Source organism: Danaus plexippus, chromosome 12 (assembly GCF_018135715.1).
Source record: "Danaus plexippus chromosome 12, MEX_DaPlex, whole genome shotgun sequence".
Lineage (NCBI taxonomy): Eukaryota > Metazoa > Arthropoda > Insecta > Lepidoptera > Nymphalidae > Danaus > Danaus plexippus.
The window spans coordinates 2,002,470-2,028,224 of record NC_083545.1 but is presented as its reverse complement, the minus strand read 5'-3'; the positions used below and the strand labels follow the sequence as shown (position 1 = coordinate 2,028,224).

Genomic DNA, 25,755 nt, shown 5'->3' with positions numbered 1-25,755 from the left:
ACGTTCGTTATTATAATGTTTTTATTCGTTTTAACGTTTCAGTTTTTTTTAGGGTATTATTTATCAACAAATATTAAGATATGGCTGTGTTTTATATTGTTTAGTATTAATTGAGACTTTCTAATATTTCTATTAAATTAATGAAGCACAATAATATAATCATTTGATATAATAAAACGCAAACAATAATATTTAATGTATTAGGAAACTCCATACCAAACTTTGAAGTCTTGGTATTATGTACCATATTCTAGTTTGCCTAATACCTAATTTGTTTATTATTTTTCTACTAAAATTAAATTTAAAATCTGTGTTGTCACTCCAAACGTATAAGAGTATGCCCACTAGATTATTTTTTTTATAAGTTATGGCTTCATTCGCACTGGAATCGTAGAATGTTTTGGCCAATGTCAACGTTCTTATCACTAGACTCTTTCTAAATAAAATTTTGCTTAATGTCAAAATGAATACGTATTTTCTTTTCTTATCACGTACACACGTTCACATGTTCAATCAATAAATGAAATAATAGTACTTTTTGTTTTTTAAATATAACCTCATGCGTATATGTACATTTTTTATATAAAACAATAGGTTATTATTACTATTTCTTAATTTTTTTAATCAACATCTGCTCAAATAGAGAATTAGTTTTTTATTATTTAGCGTCTCTCGAACAAAATAGCAAACTGCAATTCGAAAGCAAGCAATTGACAATTTCAATAGACTGTCCTCTTCTCGTTTTCCTGAACAACTTTAAAGAGTATTTATTCACTAAAAGGCGATGCTCAGGTGCTTCGCTTGAACAGATATTATCTACTTTAAAATGAGGTAACAGTATCTGCCACTTATATTTTATGCACTTTGTTTATAAATATTTACGACAAAGCTAATGTGAACACACAGAACTTTTACATACATAAGGTATAAAAAAAGCGTCCAATTTTATAATATCATTTCTAAAGTATTTGAAATATTTTAACGATTTTGTCATTTATGAATTTATTAACTTTGAATTAATTTGAATATGACTAAGTGCCCATATATTTGGTATCCGTCATCAAAATAACAACAAATTAATTCTGGAATTAATTTAAAACACTTCTATAGACTATTGTTAACGCAACAATAACTTGAACCACAGCAAAACGTTTAAAAAATAATGTTTACGATTCTGTTACATTTATTCACATTGAAAATATCAAAAATTTAATTATATGTAATTAGTGGAATGAATTAATTTATGACAGTAAATTTTATTCTGTTATTCCTAGTGTGAAATTGTATAAAGAACAATGTGATGACCAATTTCATATTTCAGTGATCCGGAATAAATGACATTACTGTCATTCTGTGATCGTAAACATAAAAAGGGTCATTGTATTTGATTAATATTAAAGTGATGTTTGAATAATATTTATATGGTAAATGTTTAAACAATAAATTTTTCTTACTTTAGTTTATAATAAAATGTTACTTATACAATTAAATAAGACTTTTTTTAATCCAACATATGAATAAAGTTTAAAACTATAGACCAAAAACGAACACTAATACCATTGATTATTAAGGACTCTGCGTTTAATAATCTTATGGAGATTAAAATGAGTTATTAGTTTTACTTTCGCCAGTTATACGTTACAGATTGCATAAAAGGACTAGTTTACAGATAATTTTTCAGTACACAAAATAAGACAGTATAATACCGATGGAAAAGTGAGAATTAAAGTTTAAAATGGTATATTCGAAAATATCAACTCCTTTTCTTCACACACCTTCAATAAAATCCTTAATATTATTTGTCACACAACCGTTCACATTTCGGCAGACATCCATGGAACCCTCGGGTCCCATGCGATGACATCTTATGACATTCTGTAGTATATTGCAAATGAGATTCGTATTTTCATTTGTGAAAATGTCTACTGCATTGTTAACACAAATTTTGTTAAAAAAGGTATAAATAAATTGTTTCATATGTATAACAAAACAAAAAAACAAATACCAAAATAAGAAACCATAATGTAGCAACATTTTTGAATAATTTACTTTTTAACATTGTTCACGAGCGCTGGTTAATGTCTGCTATAATGATATTAAGACAAAATACCACTGCTTTGGATCCCTCTTTTGACAACGGAGTAGATATTAGACTTACAAGGTATTCCATTACCTTTTTTAGGTTATGAATTAAGAATCATATTTCGTATGTACATATATGAAAATGATCTTAATTTTTAGCCCGTATATATATATATATATTATAAATCTAGTTTGGAGTATTAATGTACCTGATCACAATATTAATAACATATGGGTATATTGTTTATTAACTCAGAATCTTGATACAGCTATAAATCAGTAGTATGATTTTTATAACATATCCTTATCTTTACATACATTAGATGAAATTTCCAACAATCATAACATTTGTTAAGAATTTAATCTCAATTTTACAAACAATTTATGTTATATGAAATTGATATTCTATATATAATATGTTACAAGTGTTTGCACGCATATTATACCCCTAGAATGTTATGGTTATCATCATTATCAGGTTTGAATTTATTTCTTAAGCACCTCTTAGTCGGACCCTGACTTGGTGGAAGACATTTAGAAATAAAAACAAAAGTTTTGAAGGAAAAAAATACGTAGTTCAAGTTCGGCTCTTAATGGAAAAGTTAATAAATGAAAAGGCATATCAAACATATAGCTGAATTGAGAACTTAATCCTTAAATATAAATAAGTAACCTAAGTTACTCCTTATGACATTTCTTAATGTGATTGATATTTTTCATCAAAATCGATGCAACCGCCTAAAGACAAGTAGAAAGTACAAGTTTGAAAGTTATCATAATATAAATTTAATAATTCTTACAATTAAACAGGCTGTTTTATATTTTTTGTTAAGAGCCCGTGCGAAGCCGGGGCTGGTACCGAGATTAAAAAAAAAGTATATCGTGGTAAACATACTGTGTGCCAACAAATTGAAAATAAAGTCCTTGCTAAAGTAAGGTCTAATCAAAATTACTATTATCAGAATTGAACAATCACAGTCCAGCTGAAATAGACAGAAGTTTTCTTGCTTTTCTTTCAGTTTTTCCTATTGTTACCTTAAATGTAGAGACTTTAAATGTCAACAGCAAGTATTTTCTTGTTATTTGAAGTTAAATGCATTTTTATTTTCTCCTATAAAAAACTTGAGAAATACTGGGTCTCTTACACCAAAAGAAAAAAGACTGCTCATTTTCTTAATTGGTTTTCTTTGTCCCCTTACTCCAGTTTTTCCATATTTTTTCATGTTATTAAGTATAAAGTTAGCAACACAAATACTAATATATTTGTAACTAACTTTTAAATTTCGCTAACTATTTTATTTTCTAAATATTGAGCAATGTGTCGTGGCTATAGCTACATTTCTAATCTTTACTACTTACTATAGCTTTATAGCTGTGTCATTACCATGACCATTCAATGAAATATATATATTTTGCTAGTTCTAATGAACGAACCTAATAGCTTATGTAAAAATTATAAAATATCTTTTGATAATTAATAGGTATTTTATTAAAAGGCACACGACGTTAACTTAACATTAAATAATACTTCTATTTAAATTCTTTATGACATACATTGTACATAGGCTTTTTTAACTTGCCTTTAAATAATCTTAATTGTACGATAACTTTATATATTTATGCTTAATAATAAACAACCTTCACAGAAATGAAGCTACCGCTAGAACATAAAACCTTATATACAATTTCCGTCACATTATAACACATGTCACCGGTCTGTTACATGTCACAGTAAGTTTGATTCGTTCAAAGAAATCGAAATAAGCCTTCAAATACAACGTTTATTTGCTATCTCCGTTTTGTAATTGAAAATATTTTATAAAAATGATTTAAAGCGCCTCAAGTTGCTTAATTATCATTGACAAATAGCTCCAAAGATTAAAATATTTTTACTGTTCCGTTTTCTTTTGGCTCGCACAGACCAACTAAAGTTAATTTTTTTATCAGATTTTTATTGGATCCAAGCAGATTAGTCTGAAAAAAAAAGTTAACATTATTGTTTATTTCATATGTGTGAAAAATAGGCTTATCATATTTCTCACAAAATTTCAAGCTGCATATTGCTATAAATTAATATCAGAAATAATAAGATTGAAAAAAAGAATATTTCAAGGGATGCAAGCTACTAATGGCCTTTTTAGTTATGAACCTTTAGAAGACAACTATCAAGCAACGATATTGTTTCCAGTTTTTCAATAAAATTATCAAATAAACAAGCTTTAAGGATTTGGAGCTTTTATTGTGTGTAAATAGTTTATAAGTTATATTTAATAAAGAAAATTTCTTTGTTTTTTAAAGAATAAAACAATGTTGAATACATTTTGTACGTTACCTTATTTTATTATTAGTACATGCAAGATAATGGTACCAGTAACGATACAATTCTAATGTTTTTTTTTTTGTTAATTAGGATACTTAATGTACTTATATTAAACTGACCCATTTAATATAAATAATGTAATTTATGTGACAGTTATGCTCGTGTGTAGACTAAAAAAAGGACATTTTTTTGTTTGGGTCTCAACCTCAACAATGAGTAATGGCTCGTAAAATAAGGGTATAATGTAATGATAAAGACAACAAAAAAATATTTCTTGATTATTTTAATTCTTATCATATACGTAGCCATTGTGTCTTCAAAGATGATTTAAATAATGCTATAAATATTTAAAGAATCAAATCACATTAATCTGTTAAATAATTTAACCGGCTATGTTTATATTATATCTGTAAAAGCGTTAATTTTTCGTTGTGATGGCGTCTCCTGTGAACCAAAAGTGATTTTATGTATTTACCAGAGTTGTATTTCTAGTCTAAGATCTGAACCTAAATTGATATTCACCAGGCTTATAATAGAATAAAACTTATTTTATAATAAATTTAGTTTATAAGAAAACGTATTAAAAATCAGAGAACAGATTTCATATGACATGGTGAAGTCAGGTAAAACAGAAAAGCCGTTATGATAAAAGCAGAAATACAGTTGATTTTAAAATATGTGATTTTATAGGAGCGTGTAGAGAGGGAAATCCCGTTACAGGAAAAAGTACGACACTATTTCTGTAACTTCGTAGACCTTATTGCAGTATAGAGGTATTCGATAAAGAAAGGTATAAAAAAGAGGGTACTCTTGTCCCATAAAGTTTCTGGAAACATTGCTGATGTGTTTTCTTTTGACGAAATTCATTCTTAGTTTGTATATAATAGAAAGTGTGCGTGACACGAAAATTGAAAACAATGATTGATTGCACTTTCATAGCGGCGGGGGTAATTTATTTTATTATTTATTATATATTGTAAAATTATAATAAGTAATATATTATAAAGAAGATCATAGTTATTATACAAGCAACGAAATTAAACGACAAACAAGAGGGTATCACTTACGTAAGACAAGAGTCTGTCATTTATGTAAATGCATTCGTATGATGTGGACATGCAGGGGCCACGGCATATGTGTTGTTGTAGATGTGAAAGGGCTGCACTAACTCCTTCAGTATATCTAAAGTGAGTGTTATTGAGACGGTCACTGTTGTGCTGTGGACATAAAGTAGGCACAGAAAGCTTGAGTTATGGTGGGTATGTAGACAACAGTAATTCCTTTAATGCTGTAAAAATAATGATTACTTAATTAATATTTGTTCATCATTTAAATTATAGTAAAAGACGTCTTTGTTTACAATGTCGTTGAGATTTACATATCAGTAAGAATTGGAATTTTTCAAAATGAGCAGTTACATTAGATTTAATAGAAGTACTCAGTTTTTGCTTACTTTAATTCTTCTGTTTCCGCGGGTCGCGGAAGTCCCACTGGTAACATCTATGTGTCTTCAACTTCAACTATGTTAAAACAAATTTAGGAAGATATTTTGTTGTTTTATTTATTGCGAGTATGTGTTCATGTAATTATATATTAAACGTTGTATTGACTCTGTTTTCTTCAACGTTTTACTTCATAACGTCACTGACATGACACTGGTTAGTTCGTTTGAAAATAACATTTCGTTCAACACATTCTGGGATCACGGACAGTCTAAGCAAATTAACCTAATTATGAATTTACCTACAGGAATTATGTATCATTTTCCAACCCTGATTACACATTATTCTTCGTAACAGTAATGTTAACAAACTAAAATAAAATAAACGAAAAATACACAACAACTCAATTCAATACGGCTTCATTCTCATTAATACGGCCGAGTCGAACCAGATCCGAACGGATTAATCAAATCCGAATGATTTTCGCTTTTCGGTCTAAAAATTAACTGTTAGTTAATCAAACAAAACACATAGGTATAACAATAACAAATCCTTACACTTGTAGTATGAGATTTGAATATAATTAAAAAATTATTGTTTATGCCATACGTAATCAAGAAGCTTGTTATAATAAATTAAGAAAATATTTTAATGTTACTATCTTATACCAGTTTGGTTTATTCAAACGATTACCGATCACTTCACCAAATTAAGAGGAATAACTGTTTAATAATTATTATTGGCATATATATTTTTCTATCTTCCCTTATAATTCTAATAATTACGAAGGGTACGCTTGAGAACGGTGGTCTTAAACTAAGTGTGACGAAGACCGAGTACACGGCTTGTGGGAGCCGGGACTCTTGCACTATCCATATATGTAGGTCCTGAACCAGCCGTTAGGTCGGAAAAGTTCAGGTACCTTGGATCTATTGTGCATGAGTCCGGAGGCATCGATCACAACGTACAAGCCCGGATCAGCACTGCTTGGGCGAAATGGCGCGAGGTTACAGGTGTGGTCTGCGACCGCAAAATACCACCCAAGCTCAAGGGACTAACATATAAGAGCATAATCTGACCGGTTTTCTTATATGGCAGCGAATGTTGGCCAGCAATGTAGGCACACTCAGTAGCTTCAGGTCAGGGAGATGAAGGAAATGAGGTCGATGTGTGGCGTTACGTGGGCTGACCGCATACGTAACACATTTATCCGGGATAGTCTTGGAGTTCATGACGTAGCGGATAAGCTCCAAGAGTATTTCTCCGTGAGGTAGCGGATAAGCTTGGTATGGCCACGTTGTATGCTGGACTGAGAACTACGTCGGAAAAATTTGCCTTGATATATCTGTCCCTGGAGCAAGACCCCAAGGGTGCCCAAGGAAGCGATGGCTGGACAACGTATATCAGAGCCAAAGAACTTACCACAGAGGATGCCAAAGACCGTGCCAAGTGGAGGAGTTAGAGCAGGAAGGCAGACCTTGGCTAAAGCTGGGATAGTTGCCAGGAAGAAAGGCGGCGGCTCTCCGAGCCAGTGGCCGGGTTGCGCACCGTGGAGGCAAAACGACCGCTCCTTAAGGAGTGGGTGGATCGTCGACACGGTTCCTTGACCTTCCGGTTGGTGCAGATCCTCTCGGGACACGGTAGCTTCGGGCGGTATCTGTGCCACATAGCCGGAAGAGAGCCAACGGCGGCGTGTCACCATTGTAGTTGCGTGGATGATACGCCCGACTATACATTAGCGGAGTGCCCTTCGTTGGAAGCGGAGCGTCGCCAACTAATCGCCGAAGTTGGCGCGGACCTTTCGCTGCCGGCCGTAGTCCAGGCTATGGTCGGTAGTGAGAGGGCCTGGGCGGCGGTGGTCTCTTTCTGTGAGGTTGTCATCTCGAGGAAGGAGACTGCCGAAAGGGGAAGGGAAGATGATCCCTCTTCGGCGCCGATGCGCCGACGTAGTCTGGGTCGTAGGCAGCGGGCTTATGCCCGCCGAATGCCTCCCCAGTGAGAGGAGTCTGCGGGTGTCGGAGGGGTAATCCGATGCCCGATGATCCAGGCAAATGGAGAGCTGCAGGCCTTACGTTCTGGCAGGCAGTTCTTGGAAAAGGAAGGGGGGTGTGGGTGGGGCCCACCTCTCCTACCGAAGGCGGAGTCCCCTTTTAGGGGCTCGTGCGTAGTGAATGGATGAATGGCATGCCGTCCCCGTTACACTAGCTTACGCACTGCGCCGAGAACGTCGAGGTGGCTTTATTGGGTAAAAATCCCACATGAACCGACCGGGTTTCCCCTCGGTCGGAAATCTTTTAGAAGATCTCTCCTCGTTAGAAAAAAAAAAGGTGGCCAGGAAGAAGAAGAATGAATAAATGAATATTGCTATATATAGATAAAGAATATTTATGTCAAAGAAAAAAGGATATTTAGTATTTAAAATTTAATTAAAAATATTCCATTCGATAAACTATTTCGTGTTTTTACCACACAATACACAACAGTATGATGGTAAAATATTAAACGATTCCATTGCGAATGAATGTTCGAGGTACAATTTCAATATTGATTGTTAATGTTCAGCATTACTTCCAGTTATGTCATGCAAAATGGCTGAAGCCAGTATTTATACTTAAATGTTGCCGTTTCAAAATTGCATTGTTCAGTGTTATAATAAAATATAATCAGTCATAAAAATAATTCTAAGGATTGTAGTATATTATAATTAGTACATCACGGATAGCGCCACTTGTAACATGGACACAGGTAGAAAAATATTGAATTCCTACTCATTCCACATTATTAATTATATCTGTAATTAATGTGGAACGATACAAATTTTTTATTTTTTTACGACATTTTCTTATAAATTAGTCTTAAAGACCAATTTCACAATCATGATTTAAATATTTAGGTGGAAACTCTTTTTTTGATGTGTCAAATTAAAAAAATATGTCAATTTGAATAGCGGTTGATGTTTTGCAAGATATTTGTTAAAATATTCATTGTGTTCATCATTCACTAAGGAGTTATGGTAACCCCCAGGCATTTACGAGCATTTTACACCAAGATAGAAGGTATATGCAAGGAATCAGGAATTATTGCCGGGTAAATTCTAACATAACTATGAGTGTAACTAATACAATGTTTATTATTATATGTGAATGAATTATACACCTGTCCGACACATTTTAAAATTTTTTTTATTAATTGTTTTACAGAAAATCTGGGAGGCATATGAAATTTCCTTACACGATGTCTGCTAAAATTGCTCAATTTCCATACACCCTGTACGTAAATAATAATTATGTATGGATGTATTTGCCTTTAGCGTTTATTTGTTCGTTTTATTTCTTTTCAAAGATTCATGCTATAGTGAATTCTGATGCAAATGTTAGAAACTGGGCCGAGACCCAAAGAAAAGCAGCTGAAAAAGAACACCACTAATCTTCGAGCATATTTTGGCATAATCTAGTTTTTTTTTTGTTTTTGTGTTTGAAAACAATGAGATTTTTTGAAATTAGTAGAAACTACGAAATATGTAATATATTTATTTACCTAATATAAAAAAAAATGTGATGAAGTGATGCCTTTTATTATAAAAAAAAGTCTTTAAATTATAAGTGACTATTGAACTCAAAAAAATAACAATGTATTAATATTGTTTGAAAACAGAAATCTTAAACACATGTCTAACCAATACTAAACTAATTATAAAACCGTGATAATATAAATAATTAACTTTAAAATATTTCCAGTAACGATTCCATCAAACAGTAGTTTATAACTGTCGAATTAAGTGCTAAAGAATAATTTATAACAGCTGTAAAAGATATTAAAGTATTGTTGATTTCTTTTATTTCAAAAGCGGCAAAAGAGCAGACGACCTACCGGAAGGTAGTCACCGACGCTCATGGACATCTGCAACATAAGGGATGTTGCGGATACATCGACAACCTCGATCGTGGGAGAGAGAGAGGAAAGGGTAGAAAAAGAGAAAAGGCAAGAAAGGGTTGTAAAAGGGAAAGGGCAACCGGCTCTCTCACTCATGGAACGAAGTGCAGCAATTAAAGGCTACTTTACGCCGATCTTATGTGAGAGAGTCGTACTTCCCCGGACGAGCCAGCCCATGTTCGAGCTGTAGTAACTTGACCACAACTATGCTCTAACACTACTTGTCATCAAAGGTATGTAAAATTTACATGACATTTTTTTGTTTCTATCGTTTTAGACAGTGTAATGAATCTTCTCACTAACTGTAGTCCTCAGAGATTTTATAATAAATCAAACATAATTTGATAAATTTTTTTCATCATAACTGCATCATTTTTGTTACATATTTAAAATATTCTGAACATATTTTAGTTAAAAAGTTAAGAACTGGATTTTTCAATTACATATTAATATGATAATTTATTAATGAATTCATTTGATGTTTCTCTAACAATCTTTTAGACAAAACATAAAATTTTCAAAGTTATAATGGTATGGCAACTCATATCCCGTTAGGATATTGTAATATAATGACAACGAATCGTATAGGACGAGACTCTGATACAAAGGAACTTAATACCCCTTATATCTCGAAATAAATTCCTCTATATTTAATAGAATTATTAAGTAATAACATAGTAAGTTTATTAAAAGCTTTTGTACACTCCCATTCACCTGATTTATTGAAATATTTTTATTTATTTATTTGTATAATAAATTTTGATTTGAGAGTTTGTTAAATGGGAAAACAAATTTTAATTCAATAGCGTCAAAGGGTATTGCTACTACGATTTTAAATTTAAGCTTGTATAGAGTATATACATATCTCCGTATAACATTATTACGAATAGATGAGTACTTTTCATAATATGAAACAATATAAAATAAGAGATCTTTATAAACTTAAATTAAAATTTATTTTAAACATTTCTTTTGTCTAATTTTGATGAATTTATGAGTGACTACTGCTGGACGATACTAATAATATGATACAATAATTTTACTATTCTTCCGTAGTATTCATTATACTTCAATATTTAGTCGCAATCAAAAATACTATTATGAAATAAGTAATAACGTAATTCAATTTAATAAGAATAGTCAAATTAGTTATTAATTATGAAACGAGACAGTATATCCAAATCGCATATAAATTCACCAATATGCTTATGATATGAAGATATATCGAAACCACATGCCAGTAAGATTAATATGGGTCGTGTCCGTGATACGAACCGAGATCATTGCAATAACGTTAATTGAGAGGAAATCTCATCACGTTGATTGGAGACACATAACCCTTTCCTATATAGAATTTTTAATTTATGTGATATGATTCGATCTCTTCGTAAAAGATTTATTTAAGAACAACATAAATTGAAATTATTTTTAAATTCAAATAATTTTAAAAATATTTTTCATTTTGTCCCTGTATTTATATTTATGAATATATATTTGTTTGTTAATTGATTTATTAAAAGGCGGGACATTGCGGGCAAAATCTAGTTATATAGAAAAGTTAAAATCTTCTCGTCAGGTAATTTGATTTACTGATTGAAGCATTTTTGTTTTAAGAAAAGGTTTTAAAGTAGTTTATATAGCAACGGAAGGATGTGGGAGCAAAATTAAGATAACAAATGTTGTTTTCCTTCGTATAATGTAATGTTTAAATAAAACGAAATTTAATAATTTTCTAGAAATTATGACAAATTTCATTATATCTATATGAACCCTGTATTATTGTTGATTGCGAGTATGTTACGTACGAGCAACATATGAAAATAATAAATGAACATCGCCGGGGCAACATCATTGTATAAATAAAATATCATATTACGAGTGACGTTGCTGACTCCGCGGAACGAACACCAAGCCGTGTGAACCGAAAGATCCCTGATAACACACAAGCTATAGAATAGGATTGCTATCCTAACATCGGGGTAATTATGTAGTCTTAGGTATATATTAAAGGTTTTAATATGTAATTCTTATTTTAATATACATATAAGTAAGTTTCGTACTCGGGTTGCCACTCTACATATAAGTTACCGCTTGTGTATGAAATTGTCATATACTGATCTCGAAATATGAACCTTTGCCTTTATATTATGTATTCATAGATTAATAGTAGTTCAAAGTTACTTTATTACAGTCAGCATTAAATTTAATAAATTCTGCGAAACCTTGGTTTTGTTTTAATAAGTAGATTCTGTTAACAAGTTAAAAGAAACATTTTCGTCAGTAGAAAAACAAAACATCTGTCAGTAGAAAAAGTTAATATTATATGAGAGTCCCGTTCCTTTGAACTGATATTTAATTCATTCAGACTATTATTGTAACAAGTTGTCTTTATGGATTCTGTCCATGTAGATTTTTTTTTTCAAAAGTTTTTACAAAAATTATGTTACATATTAGTTCATTATAACCTCGTATAAGATTTACTCTTCCTTATTTTAGTAAAAGTGATAAGTCAATATGTGGCACGTTGGTTTATTTCGTGTTCTAGATTCCATTTGAAATGCTTACAACAAAATAAATACAATATTACTTACCAGAATAAATGTGTTCATCAAATTCAAGGATATATTTTCATATAATTTATAAATATCTAACAATTACGTTAAGTATAAGTCTCAGTAGGTCATTAAATTCTCTGCAGATCTGTTGGAAAAGTGAAACAGGACAGCACCAGTAAACCTATTATTAGTGGGCTCTAAATCACTAGATGAAAGGAAGCCATGACTGCTTGGACTGTCATCTCGAATTAACAAATACTTTCTAATTTCGTCTTGTTTGTACCAACTTCATTTATTTAATTTATTATTAAAAAAAATTAAAAAAATTAAAACAGCAATTCTATAATTCTCTTAATATTTATTAACACTAACTCTTTCGTTGGTTTCTTTAAAGGTACTTGAGATGAAAGTAAGTGTGTGTTTACCTCCATTAATAAAAAAATTAAGTTTCAAAAAACATAGTGTATTTAAGTTTAACTCAATTAACAAATAGTCAGCTTTACTTTGACAAGTTTATTATAGACTTTGTAGTTTGTGTACAGGTGCAAACTAAACCGACTTCAGTTTCTTTGGAGCATGCATTTATCCTTTGAGCCAGTAATTAATGAATATAACTTTCATGGCACTGGCGATATTAATACTAGTACGTATACTGAATATATTTTATGGAAAAAATTAATAACTAATATTCTTTTTTCAATGTTAAAGTTTAATGTTATTTGTTTGTGTGCGTGCGTATTGCGTGTGTATTTGTATGTATGTGTGCGTTACACGTTACACATGATCAAGATGAAATTAAGCGATAGGGAAGAAATAAAGAGTTGATTAACGGTTGTGTTAAAAGAAATATATGAGTTAATTACCCCAGAACCCATTTAAAATAAGGTAGTACATTTCAATAACAATCTTATATTAACACAGTTCGATTAAAACTTGCACAGTTTATACAAATCAAACGGAAAGTTTTATTAAATTTTATTCATACTAGAATATGAGAATATTTGTAAATTTTTAAACAAGGAGGCTTGACATGAATAACTTTACGTCCTCTGCTGTCAGGGGAGTTTGTTTACAAGTTGTCACTAAAGCTTACTGATAAAGGTAGAACAGGCGTTATTTGAATACTCTCTCGTGTAACAATGCTTAATGAAATTTACCCTTTAAATAGCTTGAAATATGTGACACTTTACTTTATAATACCCTTATTATTATAGCTCAAATTTATAAATATATACACAAATAAAATTGATATCTATTTAATAGCTTAAACGTATAATCATGAAGAAATTGCAATTTTATGATTTTTACATCCATACAAAAGATATTTTTTACATCCATTCGTCAACAAAGCAAAAAGATTATTTTTCATCCAAGTACTATATTATGAATTATGAGGCGAATAATAACATTGATGTTACAATTAGTTGTTCCAGTTTAATTAATAATTCTTTCTATTTCAGTTAACTTTTAAATAAAAATATGCGGTATCGAAAACAAACTCGCTCTCGCTATTTGTTAAACCGCAAACTCGGAGTATGAAGGCAAATAAATATTTCATTCGTTTCAAAAAACAAAAGGCAAAACCAACAGCATTATTCTGAAAAAAGTTAAAAACACTCGATTATTTTTAACACGGGGGAATCGAATCCACCAATATTTATGTCCATCGGTTTTTGCTATACGTAAATATGTATATATTTATGTTGTGCTCGATATCATTGTTGATATATCATATAACGTTCCGTTTTTATTTATGGCGAAATGGAAACATTTGTATGTGTTTCATCAATATTCAGATTAAATTAAAAATCATAACAAAGTCTATAATTGGATAGCATCATTTATGAAACTGTTTGTTCGATACAAATCTTGCAATCGTAAGCAAATATCCAATTGGACTGACAACACCTCAATCACTTAACTATAAGTGTGTAAAGTCATCCTAGATCCAACAAGACTTAATACAGAAGAATTATAAATTATTTTTAATTGCTCTCTTCAACATGAGTATGAAATGCAACTTAGTTTGAAAGTTTTAATTATCTTTGTATACAAATGTATTTAAATTTAAATTAAATGTGATTGAATAATCACCAGTATGTTTTTATAATTTACTTAAAATGTTTTGATAGCCCTGTCTCTATTCGCTAGTATATTTTCAAACCCTGATTGGTATCTCTAATTTTGATTTTGTAAAATCATCTTTGCATATAAAGACTATTAACCAGCTATTACAGTTAAGGGCTAAGACAAATCTTTAAAAGGTACTTTCTAAAGCTGATGAGATAACCGATAGTATAAATCTTATATATCAAGTTCTTATAAATATCTGGTTCGCTACAATGACACTTCTTAGAAAATTCTCCTTTTTTCAATAGCTTTTCTAATCTAGTCACTAGATTTTGTATTTAATATAATTGTCACAATAAAAAAAAAACAAAAATACATACAATAAAAAGATTAAAAAATGCAGTGTACAGGAGGCGACTCTATTCTTTAAAAGCGATCTCCGTCATCAGAAAACCACAAAATTACAAACATTTTAAATTTTAAGAGAGTTGCACCTACATCTGATACGATAAACATAATATGTTGTCTATTTACTAACGATCCTATGTTGATATTCCTATGATGTAATAATATTGACATATTAAAATATACCGTTACGATTATTTTAATTTAAGAAGTAGAATTGCTTCATCTTTTTTCAAAATTAAGAATTCTTCTTCGAAGCTTTCTAAGGGACGTATAGAATTCTATTAATTGCTAATGCGATTTTAGTAATCGCATAAGTGGTTTAAGCGTGAACACAAAACTGGAAAACAGGTAAAATTCTACAATTGTTACAGATTGTAATAAAGCTATAATATAGCACGATAAAGAAGTTCCATCAACAGCACTAGAAATTGTGCAATACAAAACACTAGTGAAATATTTCCTGATGCGTTTGTGCATCCAGCTAATGCCACGAAAGCAATTTCCAAAGGATATAAAACTTTGGGGCAGCGAGACTTTACGTTATTTCCGTAAAAAGTAATGTTTTATTTATAATTTTTAGGCTAAGTTATGCTTAAAATCATATTTAGAACTGGCTGTTACCCGCGATTCCATCTGCGTAAAAAAAAAACAACAAAGAAAGAAAAAACTTTATTGCGCCGCATGGGCCACGCCTCTTATACGCGTGTTGTAACGCTTAGTTTGGGGATCGAGATTTGGTATCACGATAAAAAGTAGCCTAAGTTACTCTTTATTACATCAGCTACCTGCCAATAAAAATCCAGTCAAAATATATCAGACTCAATCAACAAAGAGACAGACAGAGAAAAACTGAAAAAGAAATATTTTGGTGTATGTACCTTACATATGTGTATCCATGAGTATAAACACAATAATTGACCAATGGTCATTTACTACATTATTATGTTAATAAACGTAAAATATATATTCATATGTTCTACATATATGACATAAAAAACGTGTAATTTTTTGAATCACTACCTGCTTTTCACAACAACTTGTTGAACTGCATACTCTACAATGCCTATTCAAATTCCTTTCGAGATGCTTTACTCTGATGAGCTATTCATAGTGCATTAAAATGGATTGAAATTACATAAAATTCAATAATGATAGAATGTACATTAACCAAAATAATTATATATAAATCCATTTATTAAAACTCTGACGATTATCATGATAGCTCTTTGTGCTTTAATATATATGTATATTTACAATAAACGAGCGTTGAGTTAATTTAAAAACCGACAAATGATGATAATGTTTCACTGAAATAATTACCAATTACAACCAAGCTTTTAATTGAAACCACAGTGTTTTGGCTCAACCTCTTTAATTGCTCTTTTATAAAGTAATGCCAAAATATATTTTTTCAAACATCACGTGTTCAGGTACAACCGCAACATAAGGGGTGTTGCAATGTCCATTGGCGATGGTAATTTTTTCCCATCAGGTAGACCGTCTGCTCGTTTACCCCTTTGGGACATGTACATGGAAAAAATGTACTTATTTCTTTAAGAGTATCAAGACAAATCATTTATATATAAAATAGAATACAGTAATAGTACTTTTAAATAGTAGGCTTTTCTGCAATTATATTTGACCCCTTATTACGAAATTTTATTTTATTATCTATTACTTCATATAAAATTAGAAATATTTTATATATTGTCATTATCCACAGTGTAATTAGGAAAAAAACGAACTCAGAATTTTTTTTACTACCGGAAATACCAAGAAATGAAATTATAATGAAGGACAATAGGACAATGATGGGTGATCATGAAGTCTGTTCCAGTAAAAATCACGAGAAGTATAAAAACAAAATAGTGGACGAATATTCTTTTGCATAGAACATGCAAATTAGTGTACATTTCATTTCAATGATCTATTTTATATTTTTATGTTGGAAAATCTCATACGAAATGGAAAAGATATTAGAGAAAATTATAATATTTATTTTTTATTCAGTCCAGCCAATTGATACGGCCATGTAAGTGTAAAAGTATAACCTAGTTATTGATTTTCTATAATTATCAAAGTAGGATTACGTATAGAGTATGCAAATATTGTTTACGCATTAATTATGATAGAAAAACTGTATACAGATAGAAGCATTGTCACACAACTTTATAATCTATACTATTAAAGTACTAGCAGATTTTTATTCCATTTTGCTATTTCTTTGATATTAAAACTCGCAAGGATTGTACCTAGCGTATATTGTGTCTTGAAACAAAAGTAACAATGAAAGTGCAATGCACATATCTGTACGCCAGCAACCTGTTGATTCAGAGAAGATTGTTTCGCTCATATTCTATATTAAAATAATACTTATTAATATGAAATATCTTAGTATACAGAATTTATTTATTCTAAGAAATTCGATTTCTCGGACTATGGCAGCGATCGAATCTCAAAAAAGAAAGATTCTTAGAATTACTGACGGAATGTCTATTAGCGGTAATCAAAAGAAAGAAAGTAATATCCAGATATAAAATATTCGTGGTACAAATGTACGAGTATTATTATAATAACATTATGTTAAATTGATATCAATATTTTATAAGAAAGTGATAATTACTAAAGGTGATAAGTTGGAATAGTCTCACTTAATAGTCTAGAACTACCAATGATAATACTCTAGGTTTTACAAGATTTACTTTAACTTAAAAATATTTACAATAGGTATTAATAGAGGTTAAAACTTTGTTTACATGTGAGCCCAATATTATTTAAAACCATTTTTAAAGGATAGTCTTTGATAACAATTTTATTTAAGAGAGTAGATGTGTTATGATCAATGTATTAGTGATTTCTTTAAGGATGTTATTTGTTCTACAGATAATTATATCTTGAGGTGGTAGAGCCTAGCTGTGATCAAGTTACTATTGCTCGAGCATGGGCTGGTTCTACCGGTGAAGTATCACTCTCTCACAGGATCGACATGTAGTAGTCTCTTATGAATGCGTTTCATCCGATGAGTGAGAGAGCCGGTTGCCCTTTCAATGTTCCCACCCTTTGCTGCCATCTCCTTATTCATACCCTTTCCTTCTTCCTCAACAAGGCTTCCAAGGCTGGCATCGCATCTGCAACATGCTAAGACATAAGTGTTGCAGATGTACATGGGCGACAGTGATCACTTCCCATGAAGTAGGCCGTCTGCTCGTCTGCACCTTTCACATAAAAAATATATATAAATGTATTAAAGAACAGTAAATGATAGTTCGTATCTTGATTTGTAATATGTAAAAATTAGTCATCCTGTAAGTCTTAGTAAAACGTAAACTTAAATACGAGTAGTAACCAATTTGTAATCAATGTTAATCAATTATGTTTTCTATAAAATATTAAGTGGCAATATAAAGGTTGGATGGTTTAAAAATTAATTACTTAATCTTATGTAATATTTTGTTTTTATTTGAATAACTAATGTTATTCATCGTAACTTAATATTCAAAATTAAAAGAGTAAATGTAATGACTTCACGAAAACAATTTATATTCGGAAAGGAAGTTTATTTAATTTCAAGTGCAAGTTAAAGTCTGAAATAAAGTAGTGCAAATGTTTGTGCGTGTTTAATTAGTAAAATGGAAAGTGGATAAGCCGACTGTTGATAATAGTCGACAGTGACGGCAGCATTGCGATGTCACACTTCTTAAAAATCAAATTGAATATGGTACTTCGACATATACAAATTATTATATTTAAAACACTGAGAATTTAGAATTACAGTATAATAGGAAATCTTCTGCACACATATAGTAGGGAGAAAAGATAGTAACAATTACCATCCCTCCATCACATAAGGAAAGCTATCTGGACAGCGTTTAAAGTAAATGCAGAAACATAAATGTATAGATACTACTCTACATTGTATACTGTATCAATTCTATTGTACGTTTCATGTTTATCAATCAAGATATGGCGAAAGATGTCTTAGTTGACGTAGCCCAATTCATGGTACTAATTTAAGTATCATAATAACTTCAAGTGGAATACAATTATCTCTCCAAATATCCGCTAACAACGGATGTATCAAAAACCAGATGTTTGATAACCTGGTCTGTGATCTCAAAGACCCTGATAAAATTGCACAGCTTTGTAACCTGTTACGCCAGTTCCAACACATGTTTATCCAAGAATATGTTGAACTATGTCCATATCGCCTCAGTCTCGTCTCGCCTTATCGCCTCAGTCTCGGTGGAAGGGAATTTTTGGGAGAGTTCAAGAATTACTGCGATAGATTTAGCAAAGATATTTATTCGATTGCACTAGGAGTATACCAAGTAGCAGGAGCAAACCAAGTAGCAACATAAGTAAGTAGCAACACTTAAGAATGCACTGATGATGATGAAAAATTATGTCACTGAACAATGGCATAATACCCTAGATGAACTTCAGCTGGCAATGATCTTTACAGTATGTCATGTTATAGGAATAGCTCCATTGAACTTTTAGCACTGGTGAATATTAAAGAATCAATAGATAACATTGAAGTTCCCTCCCGTTATGCCCATCAAAAAATGACTCAAACAGCAGAATAAAATAGGCAACCTTTCAATCAGTGGAAATCTAAGTTCCACAACTTCCAACGCGGAGTTTACGTTTTACGAATAATCCGCGTAATAAAAGTCCTCATTGGACTTGAAGTTTGGCGATCCCTATGAGATTTTAGAGTTTTAGATAGCAATCGCTACCGTGTTAAAAAGTTGATTGGTAGAGGGCGGCCCCGAAAAGTTGCGCATGACCTACTTTGCCGTACTGATCCTATCGGAGGAAAAAGCAACATCATCAGACTAAGTAAACAGTCATAATAAAAAGCATTCATTTATATCTGCGGGCAATCTTCGAGAAATCTGCGAGAAATCCCCGAGAAATCCATAATAAAGTTACACAACTAAAACCATCACATATTGATATGATACCTTTCCCAAAGAATAAACACTAATCGGTTCAGATCTTTCATTCAGGCGCGTACAGAGAGAGTGCACCGCCTGTCAGAATAACTGTATCGACGCTAAGGCGTTAGCAGGACACGGTCAAACATAAAATCAAATTATGTAACTGATTATCTAATTATTGCATTGATTTGTTTAGATGTTTGAAATGACTATAATTATTAAATTGTTATTAATTCTTACATAAAAACTATTTAAATTCAATGTAAAAAAATATAAACAGATTTTTTCAACACGTGGTCATAACCTAAGTTACATCCGTTTGACGCGCCACAAGAAGTGCGGAACACTTAAGAAGTTTTTTTTTGTATTGTTGCCTATCATGGATTCAACCAAAGCCTTTGATGTCGGCAATGTTGACGTCACGCATTTTAAAAACGATGCAGCAGTCGTTATCTTAGACATCCTTGCAATTTACTTTTGATATTTTTACGTATAAACAAATAAATAAATAATTTGAAGTGTCAGCTTTTTTCCTAGTTAACAATATACTGTCATTGGTAGTTCACTAATTAGTTCGTTAAAGTCGAAAAACGAAATCCACACAACTCTCCGTTTACCTCTGTAATAACTTCATTCATTCATTTTTTGCCAATGACTGTTAGAAAAGGCTTGAACATTTCATAAACGCCGAAATTCCAAGTTGCTACTTTTTTTTACTTATTTGATACCTATTTGACACAAACAGCTTAATTTTCTCATAACGAACTTTAACGAACCTTACTATGAGCGGCATAACCTTTAATTACTATGAAAAAATATATTTATTCTCTTGTTATTCCTTGTTCCATAAACATATTATTCTTTCAAGAAATGATCCGAACATCTTGAACTAACGCCTGCTTTTCTAGAATTAAAAGAAACTGATAATAATCTAAAGTGACTGTTACATATAAACCTCCAAATCACGGAAATTTTTAGGAGATGGATAGGATAGAATAAAAAATAAATATAAATTATTATTTTTTTCCCATTTAAAGTAATTTAAAAGGGTATTTGTGTATTTGGTATTTGTTTCTTTGTTGCACTTTCCCCACCTTAATATATATATTTTCCTCTCACTTCAAGTTTTCGGTAAGAGATTGTTTGTATCAATAAGACCTCCTTTGCAAAGATTGTGACCTACCAACGATTACAATTTTGTACCTTGTTTAGCCACAATATAAATGAATATATTGGTTGGATATCATATAATGAAAAATCAAATTCAGGATTACGGAAATGTACGTTACGCTTCCGTAATCCAAGAATTATGATAATTTTAAAATTCTTATATTCTATAATAACTTATACTATTTATAAAAAAATTAAATTTATTTATGAGAAGTTCAGATCCGTTAAAATGGATATTAAGATTCTTTTGTGCTAGGGTCTTATGCCTAACAATGAGTAATGGCTCATAAAATCATGCCATAAAACTTTGCATATCCTTTTATTATCGTGAATATTAGCTACTTTTACTCGACTCATAAAATTACATTTTTATGATAATTTAAATCATCATCATTTTTAAATAATATTTATTTTTTAAATTTTTATAATAAGAACAGAATTTTTAATAGCATTTGGCGAAAAATGAACTCAAAAGCAAATATTTAATATCAACGAATCATCGATGTGTTTTTTAAGGATATTTATGACTAGACTTAACTTAATTAACAAATACAATAGTCCATATAAATTGGGTACAAAAATCACTAGGTATCAATTGAAGGAAAATGCAAGAAGGTAAAGATATTTAATATTCGATATGACTAAGACAATACGTATATATGTACATAAAACTTAAACCTTAATTGACTGGACATAAACAAAATCTTTTCCTAAAACATAAATAACAAACAAAAAGTTTATTAACTTTATCACTATAAATAAAATTGAAATAATAATTGTAATAATCTTCGTTCAAGTTACGCGGCCTTCCGCTTGTAGCTATGACCATACAAAAATCAAAAACTACCTTTATTAATTAACCTTACAATATAAACTTGTATTAAACTTGTACAATATAAAGGTAGGTAAAATTATAATTTAGAATTTATTTAATTCCGTTGTCCTTATGTAGCACTCCCGACAATGTATGTTATGGTTACTTTTGAAGAAATTCTGCATCAGTTGACGTATGGGATTAGCGTGAGAAAAATTTATAAATGTACATAATATACATTTATAATTGAACTTTTATTAATAAAATAATTAGTAATTACTTAAGTAAGTAATTGCCAAATTGATAAAAGTAAAACCATTCTACAAAGAGTATTGATACTTCCTTTTTAACTTTGCATCTTTTGCATTTTTAATAGGAGATAGTTAAAGAGAGTTGTAATTTCTTTTAATTTATTAATTTTATGTTGCAGCAATTAAATCTATCTTCACCGTCTCATCAAAAATATTCATTTTTAGCAACTGAATATATCTAATTCAAGGATAAATAAGTAAGAAAAAAATAATTAAACGATTAAAAAGTAGCTTTTCGATCGATGTGAATCAATTCCATTGGGATGTTCTATTCAGGTGACGACATAAAAACTTTAACCATAACTCTGTCACCAACTTACAGTTTATTCTATTATTTCAGTTTGTTTGCTCTACTTTATGTTTGAGATGATTTAAAGTTGCAGTTATGTTTGCCTTCAATATATGAACATTGTTCTCGGCAGTATCTCTCTCTGTAAAATAAATTAATGTACCTATATATTTTTTTGCAACAATTGAAGAAAAATAAAGTAGTCCAAGCTTTGAACCGAAACCGGGACTAGTAAAGCCCGCGCACACAGAGAGCGGTCAGGAGTTCCGAGTTCCGCGTTCAGCGTTCATTAGAATATATCGAGTCTATAACAACAACACTCATAGAGGGCAGTCTGACCGCGGCGGTCAAAGCGGAACGTCGCGTTCCAAGAGTTTTTTTCCCGCCAAGACAGGGAACGCCGGAATTTTGCGATGTCTGAGTTTGCAAACACGGAAAAATTGGTTGAATTGATTTGGGAAAGGTGTTTATTATACGATTGAAGTAATATAGATTACAAAAACCGCGACAAAAAAGCTGAAACTTGCCTTAAAATTGCCACACAAATATGATTTGGAGAGAGTAAGTAAAACATCACTTGTTAATAATAATTATATTTCAATCATTGATGTCAGTCTAATATTACTGAATTCGCTTTGTTCATCCCGCGATGTGTTAATTGGGTGCACCCAATACTTCCTTTTCATTTTAGAAGCTGCTGAGCTCCACAAGAACAATAATTATTCGTCGGATGACGAACTTTCTAGTGACATGTTGCATGTGTCCACAAGAAACTAGAACGCGAGAATTTGCACGCAGCTTGTGTGCGTAGGAACTCTTGGGCGGTCAACGGTCACTAGAACGCAGAACTTTGCCAGATGTTCATAGTACGAAAGTAGTCTGGACATGGTACATTAATTGTTTTTTAAGTTAACAAATTTCTAAAATTTTCATTTAGAACTTTTTCTTGATGTTAAAACATTTTTTTTTAAATAAATTTCTATTAAATCTCCTCCAGCAAAAACATTCACATATTGAAATGTTAATTGTAAAATCAAATTGTTTTTTATTCCCTTGAAAGAGCTTTTTTAATTGTACAGTATTTGTCATGAACTTACATTTTAAGTTCGATTTTATACACTTCTATAGAACACTTACCTGAATTTCAGTGCAGATTTCTCATAAAATGTACCTATCTTCGTTTTATCACTCCTTATTGTCGTTTACTACCCATTCTATTACTACTTTCCCATTTTTATTAATTAAATATATCTAATAACTAACTTACTCCTATATTTATAACACTCCCTATTAATTTATTTATAATACAATCTTCGAAAACATATAATTCAAGATTAATTCATACGAGTTTAACTTGAAAGTAAGACTAAGATAATTCACCTTGACTAGTCTGGCACGTCATGGCACGAATGGCACGTCAACGCGCAAAAAATTCTGTATAATGTAAAAAATCTTTCTAAAATCTTTCTACCATTTCTTCAAATTGTTCCTAAGCTTTTAGCGGTTTTGAGAAACTTGGGAGTCAGTATTATCAAAGTTAACAAAACTTGTACTATATATTTTTAATGACGAATTGATGTGACAATTTTCTTATAATTTTTAGCCCAATTTACGAATATTATTACAAAAAAATTTCAGTAATTTTTTTTCTACAAATTTCATTAATTACTCTATTTTCCTCATTAGGATTACGAAGAATCAATACCTGGTGAGACAAAAAAAAAAAGTTTTGGGAACATTTATTTTTAATGTTTTTGTTTGACAATACTGTAACTGTTTCGCTAAAAGTGCAAAATGTTAATTTGAAAACGGAGTGGTGGTACGTAGCTTAAAATAACTTGAAAGTTTATTTGAAATTCTTAACACAAAACTCAACTACAATAATAAATATAATATTATCAGTTTTTGGCAAGATTTTTTATGAGTAAATTGATAAGTTTCTTTTGAAGGCGCTCCTTATTCGAGTGAAAATTAATAGTTTCATTGCCAACATTAGACTTTATGTTATCAATGGCCATCATCGTTTTGATTTTGAATTGTCGTATTTGTTCTTCTGACATTGTTTCTAATTCAGGCAAGAGACTTAATAAGAAATATTTCATTGACTCGTTACTAGTCCTCGGGGGCTCAATTGTTGACATTGAACTACTCATTTCGGTATAAATTTCTTTTTGAACAAGTCTCTTATTCGTCACACCGTATGTACTTTCTCTGTTCCTTCTCTTTTGAGGCAACGAGATCGATTGGGACAGTAATGGATCGCTTTGCGTTTCGTCATCAGACATGACTGTTGTATTGATGAATGACTGAGTGTCACACATTAATTGACACTCATCTTCTGATTTCACAGTACATAAATATATATCCGGCTCCTTTGTTGCTGTTCGAAGTAAATTAAGTTCATCTTTGACTTCAGGGTTGTTAATTGGTTTTAGAAATGGTATAACAAAATGTAAAAACGGCATTAAGTAATACGGTTTTCGACTCTTTTCACTTGGCTTAAGATTTCTCAGAAGTGAACTTCTGATATTTCTCCATTTTTCTTTACATTCAGCTACTGTAATAAAAATTGCATATTACTGTAGTGAATTTTACTTCTTTAGTTAAATTTGTAGATATATTGTTCTTCCAAACGGCTTCTGTTGTTGATATTAAGCCCTAACAACCCAGTCAAAATTATAATGGTATACTGTATAGTTGGTAATTTTAATATCTGTATAAACTAATGCAATAATTTTATATTTACAAAAAGACTATAATAATATTGACGTCATATAATGGTCAAAAAATACAGCATTTTTACTCGTGAAATAAGATTTAAAAAGACAATTTTTATAAATATGTAGGTATGAAAACGACACAATAACTTCAAATTCGAGAATAGATTAAAAAGTATAATAAATATTACTTACTTAAATTTTAACATAACAATGTAATTTCCAAATGAACCTTTCTGCTATAAATAAATCGTACCTGTAAGGTCAGTGCTATAGGACACTTGTGCCCACGCCTCCTCTGTTAAATCCTTCCGATTATATTCTGGTAGGCTGCTGTTGTACAAGCACTCGTACTTTTCTATTTCCTGTACCAATCGTATTTCAGACGACATGTCTGTACAGAAACTCGACACAGTTGGAGCATGCGAATAGCAGACAACGTACATGCAGACTATTGACCGCGCCGCAACATTGCCGCGCCCTCCCCGCGTTCGTCCCGCGTTCGCCCCGCTCTGCTCTTACCTTTACGAGTTGCGCACCTGGGCTACCTTATATCTATAGGATCTGTGATCTCTGGTCTCTTAATATTTTCGTTAATATATATATACATAATGTATATATATATATTAGTTTCGAGATATTATATAGATTATCTGGAGGGCAAAAACTATAAAATTATTTCTTTTTTATAAGGTTTTAAT

At 31.0% G+C, this 25,755-nt stretch overlaps 1 protein-coding gene across 1 annotated transcript; it reads right to left on the bottom strand.

Moving 5' to 3' along the window:
* Window positions 1-24,235: 24,235 nt before the first annotated feature.
* Window positions 24,236-25,493, bottom strand: LOC116772425 (uncharacterized). The gene is made up of 2 exons (XM_061522328.1): window positions 25,311-25,493; window positions 24,236-24,894 (listed from the first exon to the last, which is right to left on the bottom strand). The coding sequence occupies exons 1-2, from the start codon at window positions 25,444-25,446 to the stop codon at window positions 24,236-24,238; spliced, it is 795 nt and encodes a 264-aa protein (XP_061378312.1). The 5' UTR covers window positions 25,447-25,493.
* Window positions 25,494-25,755: the final 262 nt, after the last annotated feature.

Excerpts from the sequence above, each read along its gene's own strand:
- LOC116772425 (XM_061522328.1), bottom strand. The coding sequence starts at position 25,446 with ATGTCGTCTGAAATACGATTGGTACAGGAAATAGAAAAGTACGAGTGC. Across the intron at positions 24,895-25,310 it reads CTATAGCACTGACCTTACAG|TAGCTGAATGTAAAGAAAAA; the intron begins GTACGATTTATT and ends TTTTTATTACAG.